The sequence below is a fragment of the Schistocerca nitens genome, chromosome 2 (assembly GCF_023898315.1).
Source record: "Schistocerca nitens isolate TAMUIC-IGC-003100 chromosome 2, iqSchNite1.1, whole genome shotgun sequence".
In the NCBI taxonomy this organism is placed as follows: domain Eukaryota; kingdom Metazoa; phylum Arthropoda; class Insecta; order Orthoptera; family Acrididae; genus Schistocerca; species Schistocerca nitens.
The window spans coordinates 22,652,468-22,673,867 of record NC_064615.1 but is presented as its reverse complement, the minus strand read 5'-3'; the positions used below and the strand labels follow the sequence as shown (position 1 = coordinate 22,673,867).

At 45.2% G+C, this 21,400-nt stretch overlaps 1 protein-coding gene across 1 annotated transcript in view; it reads right to left on the bottom strand.

Annotated features, from left to right (window-relative positions):
• LOC126234226 (brain-specific angiogenesis inhibitor 1-associated protein 2-like) overlaps positions 1 to 21,400 on the bottom strand; it is a 639,899-nt gene that overhangs the window by 244,361 nt on the left and 374,138 nt on the right. The window contains exon 3 of the mRNA XM_049942915.1: positions 4,525 to 4,617. Within this exon, the coding sequence (XP_049798872.1) occupies positions 4,525 to 4,617 (93 nt within the window). The remainder of the gene's footprint in view (positions 1 to 4,524; positions 4,618 to 21,400) is intronic.

Genomic DNA, 21,400 nt, shown 5'->3' with positions numbered 1-21,400 from the left:
GGAAGATGTATGAGGCAGCTGGAAGGTGTAGAGGAGTAGTGAGCTGGTGGAAAACGAGAGGGAAAGGCCATGATGGAAAGAGAGAGGGGGACGGCGATGTGTTCAGAGGGAGGGGGAGAAAGTTTTGGTGATTGATAGGGCGTGGAGGAAACGAACAAAGAGAGGGGAGGAGCAGATAAGGCAGAGAGAATGGGGAGGAACAGATAGAGGTGGGAGGATGATGTGGACAGGCATAGGGAGGAAGAGTGGACGCAATGAGAAGGACGAGGAGGTGTGTTCAATGTATGTGTTGAACATATATGTAATGAAGCCACAGAAAAAAGGTTAGTAATGTGTAAAGGGGAAACATTGTTATCAAAAATCCTGTAAAGTTCTTGAATGATTCACATCAAATTTTTACCTGATACTCTAATAAACATTCAGACAGATTAATATATGTAAAGTACAAAAATCTCGAAATTTTTTTCATTGTTTTACTTCAGATTTTTACATGATATTCTAATAAACGTTCTTAAGGACATTGGCTACAAAATTTCCAGACATATCTGGAACGTACAGCATATAAATGGGAAGCGTTGTTAGCAAAAATCTGGAAATTTCTTGACGGATTTACTACACGACACTCTAATAAACACACAGAAGTACATGGGCTACATTTTTTAAAACAGATTTGTACAGCTTTTCTGTTACAACCGACTACGAGGAAGAAATTGTTATCCTGCGCTGCGAAAATGTATGGTTTCGGTTTATTTTTCTCAATGGTTTTTAACTACTATAGCAGGGCATTTAAAACGTTAGGCAAATGGCTTCATCCACATGTATGCTTTCTTATTGCATATAATTTTACACAAAAATTGTATACACTGCAATGTGGTGATTTGCTTTCTTCCTTGCAGTCGGTTGTAACAGGAAACTATACAAAATACTGTCTTTGAAGCTACCATCCTCACAGAAGCAGCAGCTTTATAGGTCTTCCACAAAATTTGTATGCCAATGAGCCCAACCGATATAGCCATTCATTTTATATGACTTTAATTCACAACTGAGGTGTCGTCTGCAGTAACAGTGAACCAGGGTGAAGGTCATGTAAGGGGAAAGAGGAGAGGGACGCACAGGTTGGGGGGAGAGAAAATAAACATAGAAAGGGTGAAGAAGGACATAGAGAGACGAAGGAGAGTGGGGAGGAGGCGATTGACAGGGGAACAGTGGAGTAGGTGATGAACAGAGGTAGGGGGAGCAGGAGACTAGGACGTATATCCAATTCCCATTCATATTTATCACTTGCGAAGCATTCTGGGCTCGCTAGTTGTAAAATAATTTCAGTGTGTTACATACACATTTTGTTGTGTTCTTACTTATACATTCGAATTTTCTGTCCTTCGCACAATTGTCTGCCATACACTAAATAAACTTAGCAAATTTAAGTTGATCTAGTGTGTAGGAGTGAATTTTTGACGATGTACAGCACAGACAAGAAAAGAGTAAAAGCTTCTGAAACGCGTTGCAGAAGATTAGATGGCTGCATACATTATCTAATGAGGAACTCAAACGAATCGGGAAGTGATAAGGTTTGTGACACAACCTGACTGAAAGAAGTGCTAATCACATTCAGGCATCAAGGTATGAAATAATAACAAATTTGGTGGTGGAGGACTCGTACAGCGAAAGACAGTGGTATGTGTTTGACAGCCAGCAGATTTGTGGACAGGAGGCCAAAGTAAAGCGGGTAGAGGCAGGGCTGACTGAATGACTACTAATTTTTAATGTGAAAAACGAACATTCATTCTACATCTTTATTATTCATCTCTAGATATTTATTTCTCAACATAGTCACCCTGGCGTCGAACACATTTCTCCGAACGAGAGACCGGTTTGTTGATACAGACACTGTAGAATGTTTGACTTTGACAGAGCCATAAGCTCACATCTGCTTACACCCCGTCATCACTATCGAAGTGATGTCCTCGAAGGCGTTCTTTAAGTTCTGGAAACAGATGACAATCAGATGGGGCCATGTCGCGACTGTATGGAGAGTGATCGATGGCAGTGAATCCTAGGCGTCGGATTGTTCAAAATGTTCAAATGTGTGTGAATTCCTATGGACCAAACTGCTGGGGTCATCAGTCCATACACTTACACACTACTTAAAATAACTTACGCCAAAGACAACACACACACCCATACCCGAGGGAGGACTCGAACCTCCGGCGGGAGTGGCCGCCCGGTTCGTGACATGGCGTCCCCAACCGCGCGGCCACCCCGCGCGGCGTCGGATTCTTGCAGCAATGTCAGGGCTCGTGTGTGGTCTGGCTAGCGCTGGAGCACGTTGCAGAGTACACACTGCCGTTTGTGGTGATCTCACGTCCTATTAAGAACCGTGTCCCGTCTTTTGTAATAACCATGGAACCAACATGAATCGCGGTGACTTTAGTGTAACTATTGTCTTTGACTGAAACTGTCATTTCTGTTTGTCTTGTTGTGCATTTCTTTCACTCGTCTTCTGCACTACACTGTAGCTATTCTATCTATGTATTGTCCAAGCTACGTCGATCAATGTTACATGGCTCTGACACAGCACACACTTTCGTACCTCAGGTTTGGACACCAGTGTTTTTACTGTCGAGGCAGTTCATTGGCTTGATTTTTGTAACTGATAGCGTTATTTCTTATGTCAGAGATGCGCCAAATTTCGCATATACTGCTGCCCATTACAACTGCAGCACCATGCAGGCGAAAGGCGACAAATGACCAACTGCAACACGTTTAATGCAAGCTTAGAAATGCAAATGAAATGAAATGTCGTATGGCTAGGGCCTCCCGTCGGGTATACAAATCGCCTGGTGCAAGACTTTTTTTAGTTGACGCCACTTCAGCGACTTGCGCGTTGATGGGGATCTACATCTACATCTACATTTATACTCCGCAAGTCACCCAACGGAGTGTGGAGGAGGGCACTTTACGTGCCACTGTCATTACCTCCCTTTCCTGTTCCAGTCGCGTATGGTTCGCGGGAAGAACGACTGTCTGAAAGCCTCCGTGCGCGCTCTAATCTCTCTAATTTTACATTCGTCATCTCCTCGCGAGGTATAAGTAGGGGGAAGCAATATATTCGATACCTCATCCAGAAACGCACCCTCTCGAAACCTGGCGAGCAAGCTACACCGCGTTGCAGAGCGCCTCTCTTGCAGAGTCTGCCACTTGAGTTTGTTAAACATTTCCGTAACGCTATCACGGTTACCAAATAACCCTGTGACGAAACGCGCCGCTCTTCTTTGGATCTTCTCTATCTCCTCCGTCAACCCGATCTGGTACGGATCCCACACTGATGAGCAATACTAAAGTATAGGTCGAACGAGTGTTTTGTAAGCCATCTCCTTTGTTGATGGACTACATTTTCTAGGGTCTCTCCCAATGAATCTCAACCTGGTACCCACCTTACCAACAATTAATTTTATATGATCATTCCACTTCAAAGCATTCCGCACGCATACTCCCAGATATTTTACAGAAGTAACTGCTACCAGTGTTTGTTCTGCTATCATATACTCATACAATAAAGGATCCTTCTTTTTATGTATTCGCAATACATTACATTTGTCTATGTTAAGGGTCAGTTGCCACTCCCTGCACCAAGTGCCTATCCGCTGCAGATCTTCCTGCATTTCGCTACAATTTTCTAATGCTGCAACTTCTCTGTATACTACAGCATCATCCGCGAAAAGCGACTGTAGAATGTGAGCGTTTTGGTGGCCCAGGTGCTATGATATCCGAAGACATAATGTTGCTGAGTTGTGCTGACCTCCAAATCTTTCAACACAGCTCAACTGTCGACGTTCTTGTGACACTGTACTCCTTCGGCATGTGCACCTTTTCAGGGGTGCTTTGGCCCCCGACTTCATTCTTATGGATAATAATGCCCGACGGAATCGAACAGTGCAATTGGAGGAGCTTTCTGAACGACATGATATTCGGCAAACAGGCTGTCCTGCCCGTTTCCCCGACTTCAGCACTATCTAGAACGTGTGGGATGCGTTGGGGAGACACATTGCAGCACATCCGCATGCAGAAGCGACCAGCCAGTGGTTGTCAGCAGTGCTGGTGGAGGAATGAGTGGCGCTACACAAGATCTCCTTACCAGCATGGGAGCACGATGCAGAGCAAGACATGTCAGTGGTGATCACACACACTATTAACAACCATGTCTCGCCTTTTATAACGTCCAGGGGGCATCATGAATTGGGGTGACTTCAATGTAATTAATGTCTTTGAATAATAGTATCATTTCTTGTTTTCCTACTGTGTATTTCCTTCACTTACCTTCTGTAATGTACTGTAGCAGTTCATTCTAAGTAAGGCCCAAGTTTAGTCGATGTAAGTTGCTTGGTAGAGTGACGTACCATCTGAGAGTACCTTTCGTCCTTAACTTTTGCTCAGCAGTCTGTGTAGTCAATGCGTAGCCTCTTAGCCTGTTTGTCGCATTGGTCTCTAAACATGAAACTCTTATGACACAACGCGAGCACTCACCGACATCAGCGGAGGCTCCCCAGGTGCCCTGCTGTGCCTGCTTGGCCAGCTTGCTGATGGCGTCCACGTACAGCCGGGACGCCGCCGCAGCTCCTGAAACATTGAAGACACGCTGGTGAGATGGAAGGCTTGCAGTGTTCTCCCAGGCCGCCGTCTGCTGTCAGCCCAACACCAGTAACATCTCAGCTGGATGTGGACATCACCGACAAATATAAAAACATTGTAGGTACGACAATCTACGCAGTTGGAGCAATGATTTAATATTATTTTGCAACATCCACACAGTTATCGCTAAAGAATCTTAACATGTTATCAACTGTAGACAAAACAGAGTACAAAACTGAAAAAGAAAATTATGTAGCATATATTCGGAGATAGAAATGTGTATGTAACCGCTGATGTTACAACAAATTTCATAAATACAAACTACTTTCATATATATTCGGAGAGAGCTTTGTATATTTTTAGTACATTCATGACAAGACAGAGACTCTTGTAACTTGTAACTTCACAAGAATGTGTAGTAAGAGGTGTTCTGTATTTCGAAGAAACTGCAGTAAAGCAGCATGTGATTTACATCAGCTTCCTTCTTCTGACCGCCTTGATTTCTTGATACCTGTCCTATGTAAGCAGAAGTGGTTTGAAGCAATGTTAGTACGCATTCATACCTGTATAGCTATCAGCAGTGGCGTAGCTAACGTGTGTGGCACACGGCTCGGATAACAACGATGTCACTCCGAGAAAAAAGCTTTTAAAACCAAAAAACTATGTGTCCAATTATGATCTTACGTAATCAGACGAAAGTCATTACAATCATTAACAATCAAATTGCAATATATGATATAAAAGTATCCTTTATTTTGAATTTTACGTTATTATAGACTATTACACACTATACAGGGTCTTTCAGCCCATGGGTTTTATACAATTTGCAACACCTTCAAATACCACTCACATGATTTTCATATTCTGTCGCTCGCTACACGCTAACTATTAGTCCTACAGAAAAGGAGGATATTTTTGTAAGAAATTTAATGTAGTTAAATTTTGTACTGAGATACGTTTCCACTAGAGTCCGTATTTTCGAAATATTAAAAACATACATTGTTGTTACAGGTAGTCTGCGAAAACCAATTCATAGATATTGGCCACTGATGAATCAATCGTGTATACGATTAAAGTTATGGAATGAAGATGGTGTAATGAAGCACCGAACTGGTAACCATACAATAGATAACATATTAACGATAACTGTAGGTGTCTCAGTCTATTGTATACAAAAGTGTCCTGAAAGTACGTTCTTATTGAATAACTCGAAATTCGAGGCGTCCAGCGAGAACGTAGGCCGAGAAAAAATTTAACTGCATTAAATTTCCTGCAAAAAAAGGTCGTGTTATTTTTTCCGTACGTCTAATAGTTTGCGCGTAGCGATCGAAGGAGTGTTAAAATCTTGCTTGTGATTGTTTTGCATAAAACCCATAAGTAGGGGCAACTTAATCACCCTGTGTATTACTAGAAGACTAACTGCTAAAGCTGGATAGAGACCCTTAAAATTTCTTTCTAGCTTCAACAGCTGCGAAGTCTGAAATCACAGGTGCAAAATTAATAATTTATATTATTGCAGATTATTGCATATAAATGATTTCAGGCAGGCCACCATGGAGCAGAACAATACGACCACCGAGGGAGTATCAGGTACGTGGTGTGGACAGGGCGCACGGTCGAGAAGCGAGAAAACAGTTTAAGGGACGCCACCCATTTGTACCCCCCGAAGTGTTACACCCGAACGTGACATATATACCCTCCACTGCTGGTGCTGCCACCTGCCATGTGTGAGCGGTCATTGCACGCCGACGCCGAACATAGGCGGTGTTCACATAACGTCACTGGACGGTGTATAAAACTCCAAGAATTTTAGCTCAGAGCATGTAAAACCGAATCTTATAGAAGAACTGGGCCGAATGTTACCTTACCGGTCCAATTTATTAAACCTCCAAAGTGTAATACACTCATGCTCATAAATTAAGGATAATTGCAGAATGTGTTCCCACACAACGTCGTACTACACAAAACTGGCGCTAATATCATAAGCACATAGGGAACGCACATGACACGAATCTGTATGCCCACGGTATTGGTGACAAGTCGAGAAAACCATCCTGAAACCAAGTGCTACAAAACGCCACTGTTTCCTGCGCGTGTACCCCGACATCAGTATGGGATATGATCACCATGCACACGTACACAGGCCGCACAACGGGTTGCCATACTCTGGATCAGGTGTTCGAGCAGCTGCTGGGGTATAGCCCCTCACTCTTGCACCAGTGCCTGTTGGAGCTCCTGAAGTGTCGTAGCAGTTTGAAGACGTGCAGTGATACGTCGGCCGACAACATCCCAGACGTGCTCGATGGGGTTGAGGTCTGGAGAACAGGCAGGCCACTCCATTCGCCTGATATCTTTTGTTCCAAGGTGCTCCTCCACGATGGCAACTCGGTGGGGCCGTGCTTTATCATCCATCCGGAGGAAGGTGGCACCCACTGCACCCCTGAAAAGGCGGACATACTGGTGCAAAATGACGTCCCGATGCACCTGATCTGTTACAGTTTCTCTGTCAAAGACATACAGGGGTGTACGTGTACCAATCATAATCCTACCCCACACCATCAGACCACAACCTCCATACAGGTCCCTTTCAAGGACATTAATGGGTTAGTATCTGGTTCCTGGTTCACGGCAGATGAAAATTCGGCGAGAATCACTGTTCAGACTATACCTGGACTCTTCCGTAAACATAGCGTGGGACCACTGTTCCAATGACCATGTACTGTGTTCTTGACACCAGGCCTTACGGGTCTCTTGTGACCAGGGGTCAGTGGAATGCACCTTGTAGGTCTCCGGACGAATAAACCATATCTGTTCAGTCGTCTCTAGACTGTGTCTGGAGAAAATTGTTCCAGTGGCGGTGGTAAGGTCCCTAGCAAGGCTACCTGCAGTACTCCGTGGCCATCTGTGATGAATCGGTCTTCTTGTGGTGTTGTACACTATGGGCCTCTCGTAGTGCAGCGCATGGAGACGTTTCCTGTCTGCTGGAATCGTTGCCATAATCCTGAAATCACACTCTGTGGCACACGGAGGGCCCGTGCTAAGACCTGCTGTGTTTGAAATGGTTCAAATGGCTCTAAGCACTATGGGGCTTAACATCTGAGGTCATCAGTCCCCTAGACTTTTTTTTTTCATCAGTCTACAGACTGGTTTGATGCGGCCCGCCACGAATACCTTTCCTGTGCTAACCTCTTCATCTCAGAGTAGCACTTGCAACCTACGTCCTCAATTATTTGCTTGACGTATTCCAATCTCTGTCTTCCTCTACAGTTTTGGCCCTCTACAGCTCCCTCTAGTACCATGGAAGTCATTCCCTCATGTCTTAGCAGATGTCCTATCATCCTGTCCTTTCTCCTTATCAGTGTTTTCCACATATTCCTTTCCTCTCCGATTCTGCGTAGAACCTCCTCATTCCTTACCTTATCAGTCCACCTAATTTTCAACATTCGTCTACAGCAAAACATCTCAAATGCTTCGATTCTCTTCTGTTCCGGTTTTCCCACAGTCCATGTTTCACTACCATACAATGCTGTACCCCAGACGTACATCCTCAGAAATTTCTTCCTCAAATTAAGGCCGGTATTTGATATTAGCATACTTCTCTTGGCCAGAAATGCCTTTTTTGCCATAGCGAGTCTGCTTTTGATGTCCTCCTTGCTCCGTCCGTCATTGGTTATTTTACTGCCTAGGTAGCAGAATTCCTTAACTTCATTGACTTCGTGACCAACAATCCTGATGTTAAGTTTCTCGCTGTTCTCATTTCTACTACTTCTCATTACCTTCGTCTTTCTCCGATTTACTCTCAAAACATACTGTGTACTCATTAGACTGTTCATTCCGTTCAGCAGATCATTTAATTCTTCTTCACTTTCACTCAGGATAGCAATGTCATCAGCGAATCGTGTCATTGATATCCTTTCACCTTGTATTTTAATTACACTCCTGAACCTTTCTTTTATTTCCATCATTGCTTCCTCGATGTACGGATTGAAGAGTAGGGGCGAAAGGCTACAGCCTTGTCTTACACCCTTCTTAATACGAGCACTTCGTTCTTGATCGTCCACTCTTATTATTCCCTCTTGGTTGTTGTACATATTGTATATGACCCGTCTCTCCCTATAGCTTACCCCTACTTTTTTCAGAATCTCGAACAGCTTGCACCATTTTATATTGTCGAACGCTTTTTCCAGGTCGACAAATCCTATGAAAGTGTCTTGACTTTTCTTTAGCCTTGCTTCCATTATTAGCCGTAGCGTCAGAATTGCCTCTCTCGTCCCTTTACCTTTCCTAAAGCCAAACTGATCGTTACATAGAGCATTCTCAATTTTCTTTTCCATTCTTCTGTATATTATTCTTGAAGCAGCTTCGATGCACGAGCTGTTAAGCTGATTGTGCGATAATTCTCGCACTTGTCAGCTCTTGTCGTCTTCGGAATTGTGTGGATGATGCTTTTCCGAAAGTCAGATGGTAAGTCGCCAGACTCATATATTCTACACACCAACGTGAATAGTCGTTTTGTTGCCACTTCCCCCAATGATTTTAGACTTAAAAATTACTTAAAACTAACTAACCTAAGGATATCACGCACATCCATGCCCGAAGCAGGATTCTAACCTGCGACCGTAGTAGCAGCGCGGTTCAGGACTGAATAGCCTAGAACCGCTCGTCCACAGCGGACGGCGCTGTGTTTGGCCAGACTCCAGTCGCCCTAGTACTCTACTCCTCATAACGTCATCAATATGTGTTATTTGAGCCATTTTCAACACACAGTCACCATTAGCACGTGTGAAAACGTCTGCACACTTACTCGCTGCACCGTACTCTGAGATGTACGAACACATCTCTGCGTGTATGCACTGCTGCCAGCGCCACCGTGCGACGACCGCAGGTCATATACACCTCACGGTCATACCCCGAGGTGATTTAAACCCGCAAACCGCCCACCAGAGCGTCATTTCACCATGTATCAGCATTATCCTTAATTGATGAGCATGAGTGTAAATAAAGTGCTATCAAACTTTGCTTTACTCGCAAAGAAGATATAAAATCGCCCAAAGGCAATGGGACTTACACTACACAAACACAAAGAAAGGAAAAAAATACACCACTTCACAAACTTCTGTCACATGTGCGAAGAGCACACACGCTCATGAAGTTTGGATATCTACGGTACGATATACGAATATACACTCCTGGAAATTGAAATAAGAACACCGTGAATTCATTGTCCCAGGAAGGGGAAACTTTATTGACACATTCCTGCGGTCAGATACATCACATGATCACACTGACAGAACCACAGGCACATAGACACAGGCAACAGAGCATGCACAATGTCGGCACTAGTACAGTGTATAACCACCTTTCGCAGCAATGCACGCTGCTATTCTCCCATGGAGACGATCGTAGAGATGCTGGATGTAGTCCTGTGGAACGGCTTGCCATGCCATTTCCACCTGGCGCCTCAGTTGGACCAGCATTTGTGCTGGACGTGCAGACCGTGTGAGACGACGCTTCATCCAGTCCCAAACATGCTCAATGGGGGACAGATCCGGAGATCTTGCTGGCCAGGGTAGTTGACTTACACCTTCTAGAGCACGTTGGGTGGCACGGGATACATGCGGACGTGCATTGTCCTGTTGGAACAGCAAGTTCCCTTGCCGGTCTAGGAATGGTAGAACGATGGGTTCGATGACGGTTTGGATGTACCGTGCACTATTCAGTGTCCCCTCGACGATCACCAGTGGTGTACGGCCAGTGTAGGAGATCGCTCCCCACACCATGATGCCGGGTGTTGGCCCTGTGTGCCTCGGTCGTATGCAGTCCTGATTGTGGCGCTCACCTGCACGGCGCCAAACACGCATACGACCATCATTGGCACCAAGGCAGAAGCGACTCTCATCGCTGAAGACGACACGTCTCCATTCGTCCCTCCATTCACGCCTGTCGCGACACCACTGGAGGCGGGCTGCACGATGTTGGGACGTGAGCGGAAGACGGCCTAACGGTGTGCGGGACCGTAGCCGAGCTTCATGCAGACGGTTGCGAATGGTCCTCGCCAATACCCCAGGAGCAACAGTGTCCCTAATTTGCTGGGAAGTGGTGCTGCGGTCCCCTACGGCACTGCGTAGGATCCTACGGTCTTGGCGTGCATCCGTGCGTCGCTGCGGTCCGGTCCCAGGTCGACGGGCACGTGCACCTTCCGCCGACCACTGGCGACAACATCGATGTACTGTGGAGACCTCACGCCCCACGTGTTGAGCAATTCGGCGGTACGTCCACCCGGCCTCCCGCATGCCCACTATACGCCCTCGCTCAAAGTCCGTCAACTGCACATACGGTTCACGTCCACGCTGTCGCGGCATGCTACCAGTGTTAAAGACTGCGATGGAGCTCCGTATGCCACGGCAAACTGGCTGACACTGACGGCGGCGGTGCACAAATGCTGCGCAGCTAGCGCCATTCGACGGCCAACACCGCGGTTCCTGGTGTGTCCGCTGTGCCGTGCGTGTGATCATTGCTTGTACAGCCCTCTCGCAGTGTCCGGAGCAAGTATGGTGGGTCTGACACACCGGTGTCAATGTGTTCTTTTTTCCATTTCCAGGAGTGTAGCTGCCTTGTCTTATACATGCACGAGGGGTACTGGGTGTAATTTATGCGACAGGCCTGAAAATGACATCACCGGAACGTCTAAACTGCTTGCCTAATAGAACAACATCAAAATAAATGCTGTTGGTACAGTATTATTGCATTTCGTCGACCAGTCGCTGTGTCACTGTCCTCAATCCAAGATGCATTTACATTTACTTCACAGTCTCGTCCAGACAGCCAGTACAGGTACAACACAGCTAGTGGTACCTAAAAAAGAGGAAGAATATAATAATTTTAATCTCAAAGAAAGCAGGTGTTGACAGATGTGAAATTACCGAACTATCAGTTTAATAAGTCACAGCTGCAAAGTACTAACGCGAATTCTTTACAGACGAGTGGAAAAACTGGTAGAAGCCGACCTCGGGGAAGATCAGTTTGGATTCTGTAGAAATGTTGGAACACGTGAGGCAATACTGACCTTACGACTTATCTTAGAAGAAAGATTAAGGAAAGGCAAACTTACCTTTCTAGCATTTGTAGACTTAGAGGAAGCTTCTGACAATGTCGACTTGAATACTCTCTTTCAATTCTAAAGTTGGGAGGGTTAAAATACAGGGAGCGGAAGGCTATTTACAATTTGTACAGAAACCAGATGGCAGTTATAAGAGTCGAGGTGCATGAAAGGGAAGCAGTGGTTGGGAAGGGAGTGAGACAGGGTTGTAGCCTCTCCCCGAAGTTATCCGATCTGTATATTGAGCAAGCAGTAAAGGCAACAAAAGAAAAATTCGGAGTAGGTATTAAAATCCGTGGAGAGGAAATAAAAACTTTGAGTTTCGCCGATGACATTGCAATTCTGTCAGAGGCAGCAAAGGACTTGGAAGAGCTGTTGAACGGAATGGACAGTGTCTTGAAAGGAGTTTATAAGATGAACAAAAGCAACACGAGGATAATGGAATGTAGTCGAATTAAGTCGGGTGATGTTGAGGGAATTAGATTAGAAAATGAGACACTTAAAGTAGTAAAGGAGTTTTACTATTTGGGGAGCAAAATAACTGATGATGGTCGAAGTAGAGAGGATATAAAATGTAGACTGTCAATGGGAAGGAAAGCGTTTCTGAAGAAGAGAAATTTGCTAACATCGAGTATAGATTTGTCAGTAAGTCGTATTTAAAAGTATTTGTATGGTGTGTAGCCATGTATGGAAGTGAAACATGGACGATAAATAGTTTAGAGAAGAAGAGAATAGAAGATTTCGAAATGTGGTGCTACAGAAGAATGCTGAAGATTAGATGGGTAGATCACGTAACTAATGAGGAGGTATTGAATAGAATTGGGGAGAAGAGAAGGTTGTGGCACAACTTGACTAGAAGAAGGGATCGGTTGGTAGGACATGTTTTGAGGCATCAAGGGATCACAAATTTAGCATTGGAGGGCAGCGTGGAGGGTAAAAATCGTAGAGGGAGACCAAGAGATGAATACACTAAGCAGATTCAGAAGGATGTCGGCTGCAGTAAGTACTGGGAGATGAAGAAGCTTGCACAGGATAGAGTAGCGTGTAGAGCTGCATCAAACCAGTCTCAGGACTGAAGACCACAATAACAACAACAACTGCCTTGTCTTATACATGCACGAGGGGTACTCGGAGTAATTCATGCGGCAGGCCTGAAGATACCATCACCGGAACGTCGAAACTGGTTGCCTAATAGAACAACAACAACATAAATGCTGTTGGTACAGTATTATTGCATCTCGTCGACCAGTCGCTGTGCCACTTTCCTCAGTCCAAGACGGATTTACATTTACTTCACAGTCTCGTCCGGGCGGCCAGCGCAGGTAACAACACAGCTAAAGTGCGCGTCATTTATGACGGCGGCCGAGTTTAGGTTCGTTCTGCGCATCTGGCGTCACAAAACACAGTCAGCCAATGAACAGAGAACGACGTTGCCAGAGCTCGACTGCAGAGCAGGGCACGGACGAGTGTCTTCAGTTTTAGAAACGTTCAGTCATAAATAAAGTAATTGAACAAAAGCAATGTCTTGATAGCAGACTTTGTTTTATAGCAAGTTTGGAAAAAGCTTTCTTTATACCAATTGCTTCATACTCTATTAATTAATCAAAACAAACAAGCAATAAATCTCCTAATTCAGGCGATTGCAAGGAAAGGTGTTTCAATCATTCTCACTAACCGCTTTTTCGCAATGAAGAACAGCGGTAATTGTTTATTTCCTATTGTACTTCGAGGAAACGTGAGTGATTCATAATCATACCAACAGTGTTTGTCGGTATTTTGCGTGATATGTTTAAGTTCTCCGGGAGACATATTGAATGCCAAGCTGGGTTACAAAAAAAAAAAAAAAAAAAAAAAAAAAAAAAAATGTTCAAACCTTGATCGGTGATTAATGTTTTCATTATTTTAAAAACAATATTGAAGTGTTTTACTTCATGAATTTTATTCATTTGAATGTAATTTTTTGAAATTTCTAGTGGCAACTAAAATCGACCATACGGAAAGTATACGCTATGGATTTTTACCTCTGCAAAATTTCGTGCAATGGTTCACTACATCTAATGCTGCACAATAACTGTGTTGAACATTGAAACAAAATTAAGTCATTTTTGGGGGAAGGTATCAGTCAAGAAGATGTGTAAAAATCAGTTTTTGTGAAATCGAATGATGAAGTGTGTCAAAGCAGCCGAAACACCATGTGTCTGCACAGGCGAGCAGTGCAATGATGACAAAATCGCGCACCTCGCGGAATGCGGGAGCACGTCTCTGTAGCAGCGAGAGGGTTAATGCGGCCGTGGTGGCTTTACTTCAGAAAACTGCGCGCTCCCCCCTAAACGTAAGTTTGCGAACTATACCATGGCGCTGCTTCTCTTGGTGCGTACAACTGGCAACGCAGCTATCTCCCGCGTCTGGGCGGGCATGAGCGAACCGCCGAGATAAAAGAATTGAACTATAGTAGTACCTGAAGAGGAGGAAGTATGGTGCGGAAAATGGAATCAACAGCTCGGACGAGCACCGCGACCTCGAAGTGAGGCGTGAGGCGACAGCCAGCACCCGCCCGTGACGTCGCCGAGCGGGCAAGGCGCCCCTTGACGGCCACCAATCACGTCCGGTGGGATAAACGCCGACAGCGGCGATCGGACCGGCGATGCCCCGGAAGAGATTTACAGGGCTGGCTTACAGCGCTACAAGCGGCGCGGGGTCGCGCAAACAGCTGTAAATTACAAGGGCGCGGGCGCCTCCCCCACTAACGGCAACAACAACAACACAGGACATCCATCCTGAGATTACATCTCCTGGCTTTAATTAAAACCGCGAGCAATTTTACAATTAGCCCTTCCGGCCGCAGCGGAAAGCTGCCGCTAAGGCGCTTCGGCGTGCGCTGTGCGACGCTGTTCTGTTCTGGCCCGAGTCCTTCACGTCGACTCTGGACGCCGGAGAGGTGTTGCCGGACCCGACGGAGCGACCTCGCCTGTCCTTCACGCGGCAAGGTTTCAATTACGGAGCTCCTCCGTCGCGCCTTCTGCTCAATTAGGCGCTGGAACGAAATTAATGCGAAAGATGTTTATCATCCGTGTACGTTATTTGCCTCGTGTGCCTTAATTATCTTTCTAAGGTCGCGGCGAATCAGACCACTAAATATTGCCACCTAGGTAGGTGGCAAGGTGAGGGCCGCTGTGCGCCTCGCAGGTTTCATTAAGACCCAAGTCTGTTGCTCTTCTGGTCAAAATTTCTTATTGTGGAAAGGAGTAAATTTAGCTGCGACCGTTCAGCGAGAGATTTACTGCCAGATCCCTGGTAAACTGCCTCTCGAGGAAAACGCTTCTTTCGAGTATGACTTTATTAATTATTCGCGTGGCCGGTTTTCAACACTCTTTCTGTCCGTGTCTGTCATATAACAAGCGCATCCTAAGAGAATTTTCGATTTTCGAAACTTGTCTGCACAGGCGGTTTAGGATTTCAGTTCCATTCTATATAATCTCACGTTCTCTACCTACCATTCGGTATTTTTCTTTTTTTCTGGTTTTCACAGCTTCAGAACACACATGATTGACATTTCCATTTTTTTGGCTTTTCGTGTAAAGCTTTAGTTAGTCGTCTCAGAATTTATTTAAAAACAATTTCTCGTAATAAATGTGCAAATCTTGTATTAATTACACTACTGGCCATTAAAATTGCTACACCACGATGATGACGTGCTACAACGCGAAATTTAAACGACAGGAAGAAGATGCTGTGATATGCAAATGATTAGCCTTACAGAGCATTCATACAAGGTTGCCAGCGGTGGCGACACCTACAGCGTGCTGACATGAGGAACGTTTCCAACCAATTTCTCATACAAAAACAGCAGCTGACCGGCGTTGCCTGGTGAGACGTTGTTGTGATACCTCGTGTAAGGAGGAGAACTGCGTATCATCACGTTTCCGACTTTGTTAAAGGTCAGATTGTAACCTATAGCGATTGCCGTTTATCGTATGACGACATTGCTGTTCGCGTTGGTCGAGATCCAATGAGTGTTAGCAGAATATGGAATCGGTGGGTTCAGGAGGGTAATACGGAACGCCGTGCTGGATCCCAACGGCCTCGTATCACTAGCAGTCGAGATGACAGGCATCTTATCCGCATGGATGTAACGGATGGTGCAGCCACGTCTCGATCCCTGAGTCAACAAATGGGGACGTTTGGAAGACAGCAACCATTTGCACGAACAGTTCGACGACGTTTGCAGCAGTGAACTATCAGCTCGGAAACCATGGCTGCGATTACCATTGACGCTGCATCACAGACAGTAGCGCCTGCGATGGTGTACTCAACCACGAACCTGGGTGCAATAATGGCAAAACGTCATTTTTTCGTATGAATCCAAGTACTGTTCACAGCATCATGATGGTCGCATCCGTGTTTGGCGACATCGCGGTGAACGCACATTGGAAGCTTGTATTCGTCATCGCCATACTGGCGTATCACCCGGCGTGATGGTATGGGGTCCCATTGGTTACACGTCTCGGTCACCTCTTGTTCGCACGGACGGTACTTTGAACAGAGGACGTTACATTCCAGATGTGTTACGACCCGTGGCTCTACCCTTCATTCGATCCCTGCGAAACCCTACATTTCAGCAGGATAATGCACGACCGCATGTTGCAGGTCCTGTTCTGCTGCTGCCCTGGCCAGCACATTATCCAGATCTCTCACCAATTGAAAACTTCACTGGTGCCCGAGCAACTGGCTCGTCACAATACGCCAGTCACTACTCTTGATGAACTGTGGTATCGTGTTGAAGCTGTATGGGCAGCTGTACCTGTATACGCCATCCAAGCTCTGTTTGACTCAATGCCCAGGCGTATCAAGGCCGCTATTACGGCCAGAGGTGGTTGTTCTGGGTACTGATTTCTCAGTTTCTATGCATCCAAATTGGGTGGCAATGTAATCACTTTCAGTTCTAGTGTAATATATTTGTCCAATGAATACCCGTTTGTTATCTGCATTTCTTCTTGGTGTAGCAATTTTAATGGCCAGTAGTGTATGTTGTGTAATATACAGCTTTACTATTTCTTTTTTTTAAATAATTGATTTCAGTCATGAATCTGACCATGCTCGGCTCCCGGAAAGGTATTCAGTTATGCTCTGCACAGCTGCAGTGCCAAATGAAACTCCATTCTTCAGTCGCATATGTGTAACAGTGATGTTCTACAAATACGAGGGCAGTTCAATAGGTAATGCAACACATTTTTGTTCTCGGCCAATTTTGGTTGAAAAAACCGGAAATTTCTTGTGGAATATTTTCAAACATTCCCGCTTCGTCTCGTATAGTTTCATTGACTTCCAACAGGTGGCAGCGCTGTACGGAGCTGTTAAAATGGCGTCTGTAACAGATGTGCGTTGCAAACAACGGGCAGTGATCGAGTTTCTTTTGGCGGAAAACCAGGGCATCTCAGATATTCATAGGCGCTTGCAGAATGTCTACGGTGATCTGGCAGTGGACAAAAGCACGGTGAGTCGTTGGGCAAAGCGTGTGTCATCATCGCCGCAAGGTCAAGCAAGACTGTCTGATCTCCCGCGTGCGGGCCGGCCGTGCACAGCTGTGACTCCTGCAATGGCGGAGCGCGCGAACACACTCGTTCGAGATGATCGACGGATCACCATCAAACAACTCAGTGCTCAACTTGACATCTCCGTTGGTAGTGCTGTCACAATTGTTCACCAGTTGGGATATTCAAAGGTTTGTTCCCGCTGGGTCCCTCGTTGTCTAACCAAACACCATAAAGAGCAAAGGAGAACCATCTGTGCGGAATTGCTTGCTCGTCATGTGGCTGAGGGTGACAATTTCTTGTCAAAGATTGTTACAGGCGATGAAACATGGGTTCATCACTTCGAACCTGAAACAAAACGGCAATCAATGGAGTGGCGCCACACCCACTCCCCTACCAAGAAAAAGTTTAAAGCCATACCCTCAGCCGGTAAAGTCATGGTTACAGTCTTCTGGGACGCTGAAGGGGTTATTCTGTTCGATGTCCTTCCCCATGGTCAAACGATCAACTATGAAGTGTATTGTGCTACTCTTCAGAAATTGAAGAAACGACTTCAGCGTGTTCGTAGGCACAAAAATCTGAACGAACTTCTCCTTCTTCATGACAACGCAAGACCTCACACAAGTCTTCGCACCGGAGAGGAGCTCACAAAACTTCAGTGGACTGTTCTTCCTCATGCACCCTACAGCCCCGATCTCGCACCGTCGGATTTCCATATGTTTGGCCCAATGAAGGACGCAATCCGTGGGACGCACTACGCGGATGATGAAGAAGTTATTGATGCAGTACGACGTTGGCTCCGACATCGACCAGTGGAATGGTACCGTGCAGGCATACAGGCCCTCATTTCAAGGTGGCGTAAGGCCGTAGCATTGAATGGAGATTACGTTGAAAAAAAGTGTTGTGTAGCTAAAAGATTGGGGAATAACCTGGTGTATTTCAATGCTGAATAAAACAACCCCTGTTTCAGAAAAAAAAAATGTGTTGCATTACTTATTGAACTGCCCTCGTATCTCTGAGCGTGCATTACGATCGTTATGACGGACTGAGTACACAACGCGGTGGGAAGTGATGTCGCTGGTGAAATTGGAGAACTCACAATCAACTGTTGCCACGTTTGTCACAAGCCGTGGCCATCAGAATACTCTGTCGTCTTAGTTTTGCGCAAATGTTGAAAATGATGAGGTTCCACGAATTAACGAACTCGTATCCGCTATCATGGTTCACCAGGTTATCCACAGTGCTTATTTTCACGGATTCTGTAACAATGGATGTTACTGTGCCTAGAATTATTGTGGAGATAAAATTTTCAGCAATAACAGACTAGGAATTTTTGGCAAAAGGCGACTCCAGCAATGATATTGGCAGCTGCGTTCTACCATGGTGCTCGTGGTCTGTCCTATGTAAGCCGTACTACACTGGCGAGGTATTTTGTAAATTCCGGACATGTGCAATGAGAAAGCGTCCTTCACTGATCGTTAAAGTTCTGCTGTCTTAGGTGGTGGGTGTGAAACTATCTTAATCTGAAATTTACGGGGGATTCTGTCTTGAAAGAAAAATTGACAGCTGGAGATTTTGTCAACATGTTCTCCTAGTTATCCACGTTTTGCTTTAACTAGTACTAACCTGTTAATCTACTGTGAATGCTGTCTTTAGTTATTAAGACAAACTATCCGCATCTAAAACTGTGTGAGCTCTCTGAGCAAATCATTTAGGCACATTCATAGTTTCGACGGGTGATGACAACTCGACTTCCGTAAATGCCAATAGGTATGAGTTGGCCTATGATGAAGTGGCTTGTAGTCAAATTGCATGCTTATGGAGTATCATCTCAAGTATGTGACAGGATTAGTGATTTCTTGTCAGAGAGGTCACAGCTCGTAGTAGTTGACATAAAATCATCGAATAAAGCAGAAGTTATTTCTGGCGTTCCCCACTGTAGTGTTACAGCCCTTTGCTCCCCCTTACCCATCTATATAAACGATGTAGAAGACAATCTTGACCTCTTAGCAACAAATAATCCTGAGTTATTAACGAGCATCGAGACCGATACAGGGATTAGTGAGCACAGAGTTGCTATAACGAGATTGAATATTGTAATCTCCAAATCCTCCAAAAATAATCAGAAAAATATACCTATTCAAAAAAGCAGATAAAAATTCACTTGACGCCTTCCTGAGAGACAATCTCCACTCATTCCATATTAATAATATAAGTGTAGACCAGATGTGGCTTGTATTCAGAGAAATAGTATAGGCAGCAGTTCAGCAGTTGAGATTTATACCAAATAAATTAACAAACGACGGAGCTGATCCTCATTGGTACACAAAACGGGTTAGAACACTGTTGCAGAAACAACAAAACAAACATGCCAAATCCAAACAGACGCAAAATTCCCAAGATTGGCTATCTTTTACAGAAGCTCGAAATTTAGCGCAGACTTCAATACGAGATGCTTGTAACAGTTTCCACAACGAAACTGTGTCTCGAAACCTGGCAGAAAATCCAAAGAGATTCTGGTCGTATGTGAAGTATATTAGCGGCAAGAAACAATCAACGCCTGCTCTAAGCGATAGCAATGCAGATGCTGTCGAAGACAGTGCTGCCAAAGCAGAGTTACTAAACACAGCTTTCCGAAGTGCCTTCACAACCACAAGCGGCTTGTAGCGAAATTGCGTGCTTATGGAATATCTTCTCAGTTGTATGACTGGATTTGTGATTTCCTGTCAGGGAGGACACAGCTCGTAGTAACTGAGGGTAAGTCATCGAGTAAAACAGAAGTGATTTCTGGCGTTCCGCAAGGTAGTGTTATAGGCCCTTTGCTGTTCCTTATCTATATAAACGATTTGGGAGACAATCTGAAAAGCCGTCTTAGGTTGTTTACAGATGACGCTGTCGTTTATTGACCAATAAAGTCATCATAAGATCAAAACAAATTGCAAAACGATTTAGAAAAGATATCTGAATGGTGCGAAAATTGGCAGTTGACCGTAAATAACGAAAAGTGTCAGGCCATCCACATGAGTGACAAAGGAATCCGTCCAACTTTGGTTACACAATAAAAGTCTAATCTAAAGGCCGTAAGCTCAATTAAATGCATAGGAATTACGAATACGAACAATTTAAATTGGAAGGAACACAAAAAATGTTAGCCCGCATCTCGTGGTCGTGCGGTAGCGTTCTCGCTTCCCACGCCCGGGTTCCCGGGTTCGATTCCCGGCGGGGTCAGGGATTTTCTCTGCCTCGTGATGGCTGGGTGTTGTGTGCTGTCCATAGGTTAGTTAGGTTTAAGTAGTTCTAAGTTCTAGGGGACTTATGACCACAGCAGTTGAGTCCCATAGTGCTCAGAGCCATTTTGAACAAAAAATGTTACTTCCCGGCAGATTAAAACTGTGTGCCCGACCGAGACTCGAACTCGGGACCTTTGCCTTTCGCGCGCAAGTGCTCTACCATCTGAGCTACCGAAGCACGACTCACGCCCGGTACTCACAGCTTTATTTCTGCCAGTATCTCGTCTCCTACCTTACAAACTTTACAGAAGCTCTCCTGCGAACCTTGCAGAACTAGCACTCCTGAAAGAAAGGATATAGCGGAGACATGGCTTAGCCACAGCCTGGGGGATGTTTCCAGAATGAGATTTTCACTCTGCAGCGGAGAGTTCGAGTCTCGGTCGGGCACACAGTTTTAATCTGCCAGGAAGTTTCTTATCAGCGCACACTCCGCTGCAGAGTGAAAATCTCATTCTGGAAACATCCCCCAGGCTGTGGCTAAGCCATGTCTCCGCTATATACTTTCTTTCAGGAGTGCTAGTTCTGCAAGATTCGCAGGAGAGCTTCTGTAAAGTTTGGAAGGTAGGAGACGAGATATTGGCAGAAGTAAAGCTGTGAGTACCGGGCGTGAGTCGTGCTTCGGTAGCTCAGATGGTAGAGCACTTGCCCGCGAAAGGCAAAGGTCCCGAGTTCGAGTCTCGGTCGGGCACACAGTTTTAATCTGCCAGGAAGTTTCATATCAGCGCACACTCCGCTGCAGAGTGAAAATCTCATTCTGGACAAAAAATGTTGTTGGGAAGGCAAGCCAAAGACTGCATTTTATTGGCAGAACACTGAGAAAATGTCACAGGCTTGTCCGTCCTCTTTTGGAG